General features: G+C 32.2%; 1 protein-coding gene across 1 annotated transcript in view; it reads right to left on the reverse strand.

Moving 5' to 3' along the window:
- GABRG1 (gamma-aminobutyric acid type A receptor subunit gamma1) overlaps positions 1 to 14,883 on the reverse strand; it is a 65,249-nt gene that overhangs the window by 12,165 nt on the left and 38,201 nt on the right. The window contains exons 4-8 of the mRNA XM_006183377.2: positions 10,518 to 10,738; positions 9,607 to 9,689; positions 6,392 to 6,529; positions 6,115 to 6,267; positions 1,665 to 1,876 (exon numbers count right to left, since the gene is read on the reverse strand). Of these exons, the coding sequence (XP_006183439.1) occupies positions 1,665 to 1,876; positions 6,115 to 6,267; positions 6,392 to 6,529; positions 9,607 to 9,689; positions 10,518 to 10,738 (807 nt within the window). The remainder of the gene's footprint in view (positions 1 to 1,664; positions 1,877 to 6,114; positions 6,268 to 6,391; positions 6,530 to 9,606; positions 9,690 to 10,517; positions 10,739 to 14,883) is intronic.

Raw genomic sequence — 14,883 nt, forward strand, 5'->3', positions numbered from 1 at the left:
TCAAAATGATTATCTGCAGTCCTACAGTAGCCACTTATTGGTTGAATAGACTTAGATAATATTAGTACCCCTATTACATATTCTTAGAATGAAATTCGAGAATCCATGTGAGATTGTACATTGCCTGGCTTATAATGTTAATTAGTATTATTCTAAATACTTTCAGTCACAGTTTCCCAAAATAAAAAGTCAAGGTAGCAATTGAACAGAGCTGTGGATGAGGAAATGATGAAATGGAAAATCCAGAGAGGATGCCTGGCTTTGATTAACAGAAGACAGTATAGCAAATGTGTGTTTTTCTTTAACTAAAAATTAAGCAAATGGATATTAAGGTTGAAATTGTTGCCCCCTGATGCTTTGTTCATTCAGAGGCCATAGCATGTCCTATAGATAAGCTAAAATCATGTGATGTTGAGGGAGTCACAGGCTAATTCTACAATGTATGTTCTCAAATGCCTACCACCAACAATGTGATCTTTCTTAGTATATTGTGGGACTCTGAAAGCAAATTGCAAGTCCTTGGAGTATAACATAAAAAGTAAAATATAATTTTAAAATATGGCAAAGTTTTATAAATAAACTAATGAGAAATGGGAAAAGGTAGAAAAAACATTGATTCCTAGAACTTACAAAGTTAGAACATGGAAAACTCCAAGCTTCATTATATACACACCATGGTAGGCTTACAAGCTTGCACCCATGCATAACTGCTTTGTACAGTTTTCATGTTTAAAGACATTTTGGAACAAATTTTCTTTGAAAACATTTACTGGAATCATCAATGAAGTGTCTTTTTTGTCAATACTGGAGAAACAGATGTTTACCTTTCTGAGTCTTATGAGAACAGGCAACTTAAGGAAGGATTACAAACTTGAACTCTGGCACTAAAAAAGATCTGAGTTTGAGTCCTGGGTCCTTCACTTCCTAATGCTGTCCTTGTGCAAATTACTGAAATTGTATCTACAAGCATAAATTAAATCATGCATGTAAATGCTTAGAGGAGTTTCTGGCATGCTCAGTAAGTGTTATATACTACTTTAAGTTTCTTATAATTGCCATTATAAAAAGAATTATGGTTAATTATCCAATATTAAAGTACTTTAGAACCAGTAGAATTAATTCTAATTTATCAGCTTGATGTGATAAATGTTAAGGTAGATATATGCTTGGGAAAGGGGAGTAAGAGAATAGAAATATACAAAAGCCAAAAAGGTGTCTTTTCTATGACACAGAAAGCTATGTCTCTCAAACACAGCTGAACACTAACACTAAAAAGGGATCTTTATTTCTAAAAATTTAGCTAAATTTGTGGGGCACCCATGTTAGAAATCCAAATCCTAACACAAAAATAGATTCAAGGGGAGATTTAAAATAATTTTAAATTATTCTTTAAAAGATACAAAGAATTTACCACTTATGGAAAATTTCATAGTGTGAGAAACCACTCTTCATAAAGGTGATCCAAGAGTCTTTTCTAGGGAAAAATGTAAGTATACTTTTGTAGGTGGGCAATGTTCAGTACCCCAGTTTGATCTTAATATGATTTATGTTTTGTCAGGGTGCCTCAAGCATCCATATCAGTCTAAGAAAGTATAACAAGAGAACTCAAAATTGAGTATCTCTTACAGTAATAAAAGGGAGGATTTTTTTTTTTTTTAACATACCGTGGCCTTGTTTTTTAGCTTTCTTTCTCTAGTAGTTTTTCCTTTTTTGTTGCTGGTAAAATAATGCAAGGTGCCATATTCCATCAAAGCTGCAAAAACAAAAATGAAACAAACAGAAACAAAGAGATCCATCGCAGTCACATATGAAACCTTGGGTAAGGACTTCCTGGCAATTGTGCTCAGCGTGGTCATAGTCAGCACTGTAGTGATACCTGTGGAAGAAGGGGAAGGAAAACAGATGATGAAAAATAACTTAGACTGTTTTTACCCTTCCAGCTGGTTTGGCAATATTCTGAGTGGAAATAAACAATGGAAACAAAAGAATGTGATTACCTGTGATTTACAGAAAAAAAATTCTGGTAACCATAGTGACATTGTGTTCAACGTGTTCTTTGCATCTGCGAGTTTTAATCATCTAAATTCTCTGGCTTGCAAGTAGTTGACACCCCATACCCACCCTTCCCTTCCTCCATAATAATACACCATCCAATTTTCAGCTGGTCTGTGCCTGCCTGGAAGAACAACCATAATTGCCAGCTGCTTTCAGCTATATGTGGCCACAGACTGAGATCTCACCAAGAAGAATAGGCAAAGGGTATTAATGACCAAAAGATGCCATTAAAGAGACAGGCAATACCTTTCTTTCCTTCTTCATTGTTTCTGCTGGAATACAATGGCCAGAGCATCAGAAGCCATCTTAGACCTCTACCTAGTTTAATCTACAGTGATTTTAGGTTTCCTGCCACACAGTTAAAATTAATCCAAACTAGTATAGTATGTTTTATAACTTGAAGTAAATCTATTTTCTAGTCTTGAAGTTTCAGTAAAGAAAACAGGCAAAATGGTATCAAGGGAATACTTTTGAAGCACAGATTAAAAGTTTGTATTTTGAAGGATTGAGTGTATAGAATTGGGATAGCCTCCTGGACCCCAGGTGTGTTGTGTAGATTTTTGGGGGTGTCTGTTTCTCTTTATCCATGACCTTCTTGATGGCTCTTACCTAAGGGAGGTGGAGGCTAAATTTTAGGCCCCCTAACTCACACCTGTCCAGACTATATCTCTTCCTATCTAAACTGCCTTCATTCTCATTCTTTGTCTCATGAAATAAGACACCATGAGTGGAATTGTTTACTCTCATAATGCCAAATGATTCTTAATTTGGCTGAATATTTATAGAGCCAAATATTCGGGTTGAGAAAAAAATAGAAAGGATGTCTTTGGTATGGTGAAGGCAATGGCCATCTCTTTCCCTCATGTCTACATTGAAACATGCCTTAATAATAATTCCTTTCACATTTCCATCTTTTTATTTTCATCATCACTCAGGATTGAAAAAAAGATGATACAGGTATGATGATTTGTAAGTCATGTAGGCAAATTTAGATTCAAATTTTGATGTCCAATCTATTAGCTCCATAACCTCAAAGGGGTTTCTCAACTCTTCTGTGCCTCTCATCTAAAAAAATGTGGCACAGTAATTTAATAAATTGTATAATAAATTTATACAAAAGGTATTTGCTTTACTTATTTTTCTTAAAGTGGATGCTTAGATTAAAAAGAAAGATTAAAAATCTTCTTTCTAACATTAGCATTTTGAATCTATAATTTCCCCTCTTAGGAATACTTTAGCTGCCTCTCACAAGCATTTAATGTTAAATTCTTATTAAAATTCAGTTTGAAATATTTTATGATTTCCCTTTTGATTCTTATTTGACCGAAGGGTTATCTAAAAGGTCATTAAACAAATTTCAAATAAGGGAAGCCAATATTAATCTATATTATTTTATTAATTTTTAATTTACTACCATTTTGGTCAGAAAATATACTTGGGAAACATTTTAGTCTTTTCAGTTTATTAAGATCTTGGTTAATGTTCTGTATGCACTTGAACTTACTGTGTATTCTGTAGTTAGGTGTATTGTTTTATAAATACCAATCAGGTCAAGTAGTTGTAATTTCATTCAGATTTTCAATATCTTTTTTTATCTTCTATTACTTCATTTTTTTAAAATTTATTTTATTGAATTATAGTCAGTTTACAATGTTGTGTCAATTCCAGTGTAGAACATGCACTATTTTTTTTTTTTTGGTAACTTATTAAATCATAACATTCCCATAGTCAGACAAAGGCAGATTTCCCAAGGTGGCTTCTCAAGTAAACAAAACAAAACATCCAAAAACCTTCAGGCCAATGTGTTCTTTGATATCATTATCAATGATCAAATTAAATTTCAATTAACTAAAATGTTATTACATTCCTATTTCAGAAATTAAGGTAAACTATAGCAGAACTTAGCTCCCAGACATTTATTTCTTTAATTTAGTAGTTGTTATCACAGAATTTAGCTTAAAATAATGTGGTGGATTTTCTGTTAAAATATCTCTGAGTCCATGAAAGTAAAAACACATTTGAATATTAAGAAGATTCATTGATATTTCCTCCATGGCTTCTCCTGCTCAAAACCTTATAATAACCTTCCATTACCTTTGGAATAAAATCCAAAGTCCTTAAAATGACCTACTAAAGACATCTGATCTAACATCTGGCCATCTCTCCAATCTCATTTTCTACCACTACTTGGCTACCTCTAGACACAGTTGTCTTCTTTCTGAACCTCAAGCATGGTTAGCAAAGAAGATCCCTCTTCAGAACCTTGTGGTTCTTTCTAGCCGATATCCACAGGCTACCTCCCACACTTCGCTAGGCCTCTGCCCACTCCTCAGAGAGGTCTAGTCTGACTCCATGAGATGAACGAGCGAACAGTATATCCACCAACATCCCCTGGTGTTCTCTAGCTATTTATTTTGCTTTCCCTCCTAGCCTTTATTACTCACTGACATTTTATTATATGCTTTTTATACTTGTACATTACCTGCACACCCTGCTCAAATGTTTTATATTTTAAAATGAACATGAGCACTTTACAGTATTTGTTCACTGTTCACACTGTGGCACCTAGAACACTGCCTATTTCACAGAAAGCATTTGATAAATGTTTGTGAGAATGCAATAATAATAATTGAATAAATGAGCTCAGAAAACTGCCCTTCAGAGACGTATGTATGCATGTATACTTAAAAAAAAACAAACAAAGCCTGATCCTCCAGCTACTTAGGACCCACAATTGTAAGAGATATTCCTTAAGTTAGATCTGGCTATGGCTTATCTTTACAGTTGCTATAGTAATGTTAAAAAACATGGATTCATGTAAAGCCATAATTCCACAATTGGCTATTCTCTGTCATGACACTGGCATAGAATTTTGGCTTTGTGTAATCCTAACGGCAGAAACAGTCCTTTCAAATTCTCTTTGAGGAAAAATATGAGAATAATGTTTGAAAACAAAATACAATATTTAAATTATTGTATATACTCAGAGTAGCATACAAAAAATCTAAAGTAATTTATTTACCTTGAAACATAAAATAGTTTGAAATAACATGGGGAACAAAACTCTGATATGAGTGCATTTTGTCCCCTAGCAATGTCTGCATAGACTCCCAAGGAACTGCATTTCCAAGATAGAACTAGGTGCCTCAGATTTTATCTTGCCACTTTTATGTGATTTGCATTTTATTATATTTATTACATGGAGTTCTTTACCAGCTATCATAGAAAACACATGAGAATTTCTTTATTGTTGAAAACAGAAACTGTCCCAACTTTACGTTTTTTAAGACACAGTTACTAGTAGTGTGATTCGTATCTTGCACTTTTGTTGGGAATGAATCAATTAATCATTAAGTTGTCTTTATATATCAATACATGGTTTTAGGTTATCATTTTCTTTTAAAAATATATAGTAATTAGACATGTTTTCTTACATGATTTTGATTATCACAATAGATTGCTAAAGAAAGAAAGGACAAGTCTGCTTTATCATGTATGAATTACAAATTACTCTTTTAATCAATGTTACTGTACAGGCAACTCTCAAAAATATTTGTAGACTAATCACACATTTTATAGATTACAGAAGCCTGGAAACTTCTTGTTCCTTTCAGCGACCTGCCCTTTGGAACAGCTGACTGTTCATTAACACCATTGTAAGAGCAGGGAACTTCTAAGCACACACCAGTCAACAAATACTGGCTATTAGTGATTCAGCTAAAAAATAAAATCAAATCTTGCTGAAAAGTGATTGAAAATATTGACCAAATTTAACATCCTAGGATTATGTATGCCTTTCATATATTAATTCTTGGTGATTATTTATGCTTTCCTTGGCCTATTTTAAAAACATTTCTGAAATTTCAAGCTCTTTACAATTCTATTTCCTACTTGTTTTTCATATATTTATTTCAACATCATGTTGCAGTAGAGTATCTGTCAATTTTTGCCTGACTGTAGCTGGAGGAATATTTCTAATATATTAAACTGTAAACTTTTATCATGTTAAAATGTTACTAAAAGTCTTATGATACTGAAGCATAATATTACATGTCATACCCAGTGATGTTCTTGCAGGAACTGCATCCTTATTGATCCAAAAAGAGACCCAAGAAAGAACAACTGTCAGAATACATGGAATGTAGGTCTGAATAGTGAAATATCCCATTCGTCTGCTCAAGTCAAAAAAAATTGTCATGATTATATAATCTCCTGGAAGAAAAAAAATGTTTTATTTTTAGCTGTAAAATACTTATAAGTATAGATTCCAAATCATAGATTTAAATACAAGTGCCATTTAATGCTAGCATTAGTCACTGACTTGTTTTCTTCTTACCAGAGATCGTGTGAGAGATTTCAGTTGTGTTCCGTAACCCTACAAACGCGAACTGATATAATCTCCAGTATTTAGGATCAGCCACTTCTACAGAAGGCTTTTTCCACTTATACTCAATTTCATTTTTAGGGTATCCATCTAGGTACGAAATTAAAATTAAAATTAAAACATATACATTAGCAGATCCAAATCTGTTACTGTTTTAATATCAACATCATCTAAATTCTCTGAAATGCTTCTTCATTTTTTATTATACGTCAAATATAGAAAAATTCTGCATAAAATTTACATGTGTAGCTTAAAGAATAATCATATAGTGATTAATGATAATTAATGTAACTACTCAAATCAAGAAATAAAACCTTGTTAGCAACCAGGAAAAAACGTGTGTTTTGTTACAGATATTCTAAACAGCACATCTGAAAAATATGACTTGGTTTAGGTTCTTTTTGAACTCTACTTGATTATTGCTATACTGGATGCATTATTTTATAACTTACTTCTTTTAATATCATATTTGTAATAGTCACCCATGCTCTTGTATGTAGCTGTATTAAATTTAGTCTATTGTTTTACTATGTAGACACTTGTAACATTTCCTGTTGGCTATTATTAATATTGCTGCAAATAACATTATTGTATATGCCTCACAAAGCATGTATATGCAGAAGTTCCTCTAGGATACATATCTAAGCATGGAATAGCTGGGTAATAGATTATTTATAATGTCCATTTTACGAGACAATGTCAATCTTTTTTCCATAGAGAGTATACTAACCTCATCTCGCAATAGCCAGAGTATGAAAGTACATGCAGATTGATATACACATTAAAGTTTATGTTGGCAGCCTTCTTTACTTTTACTAGTCTGTAGAGTGAATTTTATTTCACTTTTTCCTGATTATAAATAAAACCTAGACATCTTTTCATGTGTTTATTAGATTGTTGGATTTCTTCCCTAGAGAACTATTTGTTCAATTGCCCATTATTTTATTGGGTTTTCTTTTTTTTCTTTCTTTTTTGTTTGAATTCTATATACATTCTGGATAGTAGACATTTGTTAGTCATTTGTGTTTAAATTGTCTTTGCCTTCTCTGTCACTGTCTAGAATGGAAATGAATTCTTTCAAAAAGGATATGCTTTTGTTTCTGCTACATGTCAGAAATCCACAAGGCCTTTGGGTCCAGTCGAGCAAAGGAAATTTGGGCAATCCATGTTGGGGTGGGCTTGTGATTAAATCCTCTCGAGGAGTTATTTCACCCTGGTATGCTGACTGCAGAGGTAAATTTCCTTTTAGACCTTAGTGGTTGTATGTACACGTGTGTGAGTATGTATGGGGGACACTCTTTCATGTTACCCTAAGCTGTATGTAGAGATCACGTTTTATTACATTTTTATTCCACAAGGCTATAAACATCAAAGCTCAAATTTATCTTGCTTGACAAATGTCCTCAGGTCAAAATTGGCTCCAAACTTCATATTTCTGGCATCAATTTTTAATGTGGATTTTGTGGCTGAAAATTCCTTACTAGTGATCACTTCCTCATTTTTGAGAAGTTTTTAATAATAAACTATTTTAAACTGTTTTCCACAAAAGAGTTGGTTTACCGTATTACAGAAATGGAGTTCACTATCACCTTGAGAAAGTTCCAAAACTGTATATCAATTCCCTTATCAGCCATGTGATGAAATAGCTGTTGTCTTTGCTGGCCTGTTTAAGGATCTTTTTCTTTCTTTCTCCATCTTCTCTCCCTTGTTCTCAAGGTTTAGACACCTTGTTTTTCCATATTTCCCGTTCTTTTTAAATATAATTATAGACACAACAGAGTACAGTCATAGCATATAGGAGTGTAGGCACAAATTAAAAATAGTGAGCTCATTACGTAACCACTCTAAATCTCATGATATCTACTTTTAAAATGGGTGCCTTATTGAAACATTCCCAATATATTTGTTGTTAAACATTAGCTGGAGAAGGCTTAATTCTCTGCTGGACCCATACAGAGTGCCTGAAAAAACTTAGCTATGATTATTATGTTTATGTCCGTGACACCCAATTACACTGACAGGGATAGAATATTAATTCCCAATAACGACAATCAAAGCTAAAGAGATGTCACACAAAGAATTTAGGCATGGTATCTAGAGGTGAGTACAATAATTGCTAAATCTTCAAATATTTGCATGTCAGTTATTCCTTGAATGTTCCTATTAATCAAGTCTTTGTTGAGATTTGGCTGTTTTATTCACTGAGAAGTCAATGTTAGAAAATCAAAGCAGTGAGATGTTAGATTATGAATTTAAAAGGACTTTTTAGTGAGATAAAATTATTAAGAAAAGACAAAATTGTTAATAAGGGATAACAGGAGATATTTGGGAATGTATTAAGTGAAGATGCAGGATAATACTTATGAGTACTTATAATCTACTGTGAATAAATTCTAGAATGTGATATCTAAAAAAATGAATTTTAAAAAAGGAAACTAGCATTACATAATTCTGGACATAGGCAATACCGTTTTTTAAAGTCGTTTTACATGTTGTCAAGACTTGCTCAATTATATACTATCTAGAAAAAATATTTTTATAAAAACACATGTAAAGCTAAATATGTTAGTAAATACAAAATAAAACTGATATTGATATAGAAAGATTGTAACTATTTCCTTAGAACAAAATACTAAATTTTATATCCAAATTATTTTGCTCTAATCATTTCTCTGGCTTTCATTCCTTCTTTTGGATAAAATAAACTTATTTCTACCTTGGTTTTTCAACCTCATTAAAGTCTTCTCAGATATTTGCTATTCATGTAGTAAATATTCTTCACCAATAATAAAGTTAAATCTGGCCTCCAGGAATACGAATAAAATTTGAATCAGCTTTTTATTCATGGCAGTGTAAAAATATTTGAACATAAACTTATCTTCAATAGTCCTTTATTTAATCAAAATAGCAAAAGGATACTTGGATAAAACTGATTTGTAAAGAATGATATAATATAGTATATACATTCACTATGCATTTATTGTCACTTTTTAATTTAAAAGCAAGAAACAAATATGTCATTTGTAATTTTATCTAAAAGTTGGACATAATCCACATTTCTGAAAATTGTAAAAATTGTAGCTCATCTCATTTCATTTTACATTTTTATATAATCAAGATCAGAAACTATAATGTTCTATGAAAATACCAAGTATTTTATCACTTACAGCTTGAAAATTCCAATGGGCATGAATGTTCATCCATAGGAAAGTTATGAAGCTGAAGGTAACATTCTGCATTAATTGTCAATCTATTCAGATGAAAAAATAAATATTAAATAACAAGAAATAATTCCAAGCATTAAAAATCTTTTGTCTAATTTTAAAACATGATTTTGGCTGACAATGATAGAATGTGATATACTTGGAAAGAATAATTTTGAGTTCTCAAAATCTTAAATAGTAACATAATAACATTCATAAATAAATAAGAAGCTTCTCACATTTTTCTTTTCAACCAACTAAGATGCCTCCCAATTAATCTAAGTATGATCTGTGTTTACCGTTAAAAATTTACACTTCAGGATCTCAACAAACACGTATGTGTGTACATACACATGAAGATTGACATAGTGTACATGGTTAAGTATGGTGATTTTTTCACTCTTTATCATAAATATCTTTCCATTAAGGATATGCTTCTTAATAAGTAGATATATTCAAGACAGTGAATTAAATAAACTTGAATCTTACATCAACCTTTAATCCTTTCTTAGGGATGTTTTACTACAGCATTGAAAAATCAGAGTATTTTAAAATGTTATGGCAGAATGGACTCATTAGATAAAATCTCCATCAGTCATTTGCATTATAGGTTAAAAAACAGGAGGTTATGCCACAACCTCTTCACCTTCAAAGAAGGGAAATCAAGGAGTTTTTCTTCTTTGCTTTTAGTCCTTTTCACATACCAGTAACTCTGAGTTTAAACAGTTGTTTCCAAAATATTTCACTATTTTAGATTTTAGCATATAAAAGAAGTTCTTCCTTTGCAATTTTGAAAAAAGGTATATTTAAGAGTTGATCACATATTAGCATGGAAAATAAATTAGAGCAACTGTATATTTTTTTAACAGTCATACCTTAGAGTATAAAGAACCCGTCCATCATTCCAAATGCGAAGAAGACGATTAGGAGTTGTTATCCAATGAGCATCAGATTTTCTTGAGTTTCTGAAGAAAGTGTCCGGAATCCAAATTTTTCCAACCATATTACTGTTAAGCATAAGCACTTTCATGGTACTATTGAATTTTAATCGACTATCAAACCAGGTTTGGGCAAAAATTATATCTATTGTGTATTCCTAAGAGATAAAAAGAAGAGTAATGACAGAATAGTAAAGCCATTATTTTAGACATTTTCTTCAGAAATTTAGATTTTTATATTTTAAAGTTTTAAGTAAACAGCACTTAAGCTCAGTCTTTTTGGAGAAAAAAATGTACACCATTATTTTTACCTTCCTTTTTTATTGTTTACATGAGTCATGTAAATTAAAATCCAAGATTTCTGGTAATTACCACTACCCAGTGTGGTTTATATATAGTAAATTGTTTTCAAGATTTTTATAATATGTAGGATATAGTTATTAAATATAAAAGCCAATTATTTTAAGATTAACAATTATATTTACTTTCATGACTTAAGTCACATAAAAAATTCAGAAACTACAAAATCAAGATACAAACACTCACCATATTATCTAAAAGCCCTTACCTTGTCCTTTGTCCAAAAAATTAATTACAATTATTTAGATCCACTGTTTTCAAATGTGTTAAAGCAACCACACTCACACACACACATACATAAAGCCCTATTGAGGACTTATAATATGCCAAGTACTATGTTGCATTTTGTAAGTATCATGTCATTAAATCCTTACTATAACCTGTGAAGTAAGTACTACGATAATCTTTATTCTCAATGAACACTTATTAATAGAGACATGAAATAATTCTCCCTATATCATGGAGCAGATGATATAAAAACTGAGGCACTGCAGATTGAATACCAAATTTACATGTATAACAACCATACATAATGGTGGTCAAAGTAAGGCATGCTAAGGGTCATAATCAGAGCAAAGGCTCTGCCCTAATTCAGCAAGTGACTGTCAGCAGGAAATTGCACGGTCACGAGAGAGTTCTTAGGAGCAGGCGATCAGGTATAACCCATCTTGATATACTAACAGAACGCCTGCCATATTATAAGCATCAAAATTTATCTGATGAAATTAATAAGAATGCATAATCAATGCTACTGAGAAAAGAAAATGATTATATATATATGTGTGTGTGAGTGCACAACTTTGATACTAAAAGGGAAAGAAAAGAGTAAGTTGAAAAACACAAGGTTTTATATGAGTCACTTGTGGTGGGGAGTTTGGTTGCTCACTCTTGATATAATGCTAGCTCTTGTCCAATTTACCTGGTGGGAAATATTTAATATAATAAGTGGATGTATAATTGGGAGTTTGACTGATGAATGAAATCGTTTTTAAAAAATGGCAGAGAGAATAATAATGAAACAAATTAGAAGTCAACTTTTTTATAGGGAAGGTGGATCAAATCCCAGTTTCCAGGAAGGATATTTATAATTTTAGCTTACCTAACTGGAATACAGAAAGTAAATTGAGAGAAAACCTCATTTTATCTATTTGTGAGTTTTTTAATTGAGTAAATTTAACATGTAACATTGTATAAGTTTAAGTTGTATAGTGTGTTACTTTGGTATATTTATATATTGTGATATGATTAGTGTTGTAGAAATATTTATCACATTACCTAATTATAGTATTATATTATTGTCTATATTCATTATGCTGTACATTAGATCTTTATGGCTTAGTTAATACTCCTTACAAGTTAATACCCTTAAACACTATCATTTTATCTCTTTTGGATGAACAATGTTGTAATTTGCCAAAGCCATATAGTTATTAGTAATTATTTAAAATCCAACAAAGGCCTAGACATTATGTACTTGAGCATGAGAAGTACACTGTATAAAGGGATTAAAATCTATTAAATTTTTATGGATAATTTGTCCATATGATAATGTAATTAGTGATCATTCAATAATCCACCTACATGTTTAACATCTATTGTGTGTCGTTCATTGTTTTGCATGGATGTGAAGACATGAAGTCCTTGAGCTAAAAAACACTGCATCATGACCCCCTCTTCATGTAGTCTTGGTCGCCATGGGTTGCCAGAGTAACTTCAAGAGGGAGACGATTAAAACTTAGTGTGGGATGGCATAGAATCAAATTGTGCTCTAGAAGTTGGGCTGAAAGTACCATTGCAACTACGTAAGCCTTATACATTCCAGAGCCACAACCTTGATGATGTACTAATCGTTTGTAACTCAAACTGAGTCATAATGCAAAACATCTCATAATATATAATAATGAAGAATATTTATTTTATAAGTGCTTAATCATCTTTCTGAGTAATATTAATGGAGTGGTACGTAATATGGGCATGCATTTAGGAGGGCCAGTGGACTCCCATTTATAATATCACTGGTTTACCTCCTCCCTGAACCTTGGGGAAAATTCTTAGACATCTTCACAACAGTTATCTGCAATCCCCATTCTGAACTCCTGCTTCTCAGGCTAGATGTCTTTTCTTTGGAATAAATTATGGTTTGCCCAAGCAGCTTCTTCAACTGACACAAATAATTAACTATTGAGAGTCTAAAAGTGCACCCTGTGTTAATGATATGGTATCTGGTTTTAATAGTAAATACAAATAGAAAGGAGGGTCACCTTCATTCTATGGTAGATCCTAGAAGGAGTATTTAATCTACATTGTATACCAGAATTACATTGTACTTTTGTAAGGAATCAAACAGCAGACACTGCTTAAGATAAAGGAAGAAGTTTACATACCCACCAGGATTATGGCTTTGCAAAGATGCAATAGTGGTTGATAGAGGAAATCTAAAGCTACTTCATAGGTATACTGAGTATTCCTAACAGGGCATTAAAGATGGCATTTGAGAACTAACTTGTCTAAGGATGGGATAGAGCAAGCAGATGTAAATCATCTTAGCAGCGATCTTCTTTAGCATGCCTGTTTATAAAAGTGCTAATCACTGTTGCATGAGTCACGGTTTCCAAAGTCCCAAACTCTCCCAAGCAGAGATTTTGGGGAAACTGTGAAATTTTTTTCTGCTCACAATTCCCTAAACCTGAATTCAAGAAGGGAAAGATACAGAGTGTACATCTTGATAATCTATCCTTCCCAAACTTTTTGCAGAGGTTAATATTTCCAAGTGCTTTTAAATTGCTAATCCTTAATAAATGCCTCGTTGAGATAAGAAGGTTATTAAAGTTTGTGCCATTTTATATGTAATGGAAAAATCCAATTTTGTTTGCTCATTTGTATTAATGTAATTTTCAGTAAGTGATCAAACTGTGTCCTTGTACTTCATGTTCCTATTGAGAGGTTATAATTACCTGCATAATAACTGAGCAAAAGAAACGTGAAAAGGAACTTCCATTCACTCAGAACAACAAGAACAATAGCTTCTAGGATAAACATTTCAAGATGAGGAGCAGTGCATTTAATGCTGAAGATCCAATGTACATTATGAAACTAACTTTGTCTCCTTGAAAGTTAGTCCAGAAAAGAGCATTAGTGAATAAAGGTGAAGAAGTGAGCCATTCTGATTTCTAACTCAATTAATCAAAGCATAATTGATAAAAGTGTGTGTAGTGTAGTCTTCCTGATTCACTGTCAGCTGTGCAGTTATGTATTTTGTCTAACATTTAAAAGCACTGTATAATTCAGTATTTTTGTCTTAATAATGGAAGAAACTTCATGCAAAATGCAGACCCAAGTAATTAATGTAAGTACATAATTTTGTCATGAAGTTTGGTTGATCCTGAGCTGGTCTTTCCACCTTGGCATTAATCTCTCCCTAAACTATCTATTCACATGGCCAAAATAGTATGGTGGGTCAATGGTTAGCAGTAAATTGGATTCTAAGGCTGTAAATATGTGGAGAAAATGTTCAAGTGTAGCTAATTCCCAGCCTGAGTAGCTTTAGTGGTAAGAGTTCATAAGATTCTGCCCTTCTTTGCTCAATTATTGTAAAAGCACTAACTTCTTGATACTATCACAACAAGATAAGTAAAAATCTTGGTGTTACTCTATTTTTCAAATGGAAAAAGAAATAAGGAACGAATAGGTTATGTGAGGCACTTAAATCATTGAAGTCACCAGCAATTCACTGAGAGATAATAAAAAAGTAGACATAAATCCTAGGTTCAATTATCAACCCCATGGGTTCTATTTTTATGCCTCTAAATGTAGATTGCCAAGGGTACATAACCCCATGTGCACTCATTAATTAACTTTTTAACAAATATTTTCAGTGCTTGAATTACTTCTATATTGTTCTTGATTTACAAAGATGAAAATGAAGACTTCTTGTTATGAATAT

Source organism: Camelus ferus, chromosome 2 (assembly GCF_009834535.1).
Source record: "Camelus ferus isolate YT-003-E chromosome 2, BCGSAC_Cfer_1.0, whole genome shotgun sequence".
NCBI classification, from domain to species: Eukaryota; Metazoa; Chordata; class Mammalia; order Artiodactyla; family Camelidae; genus Camelus; species Camelus ferus.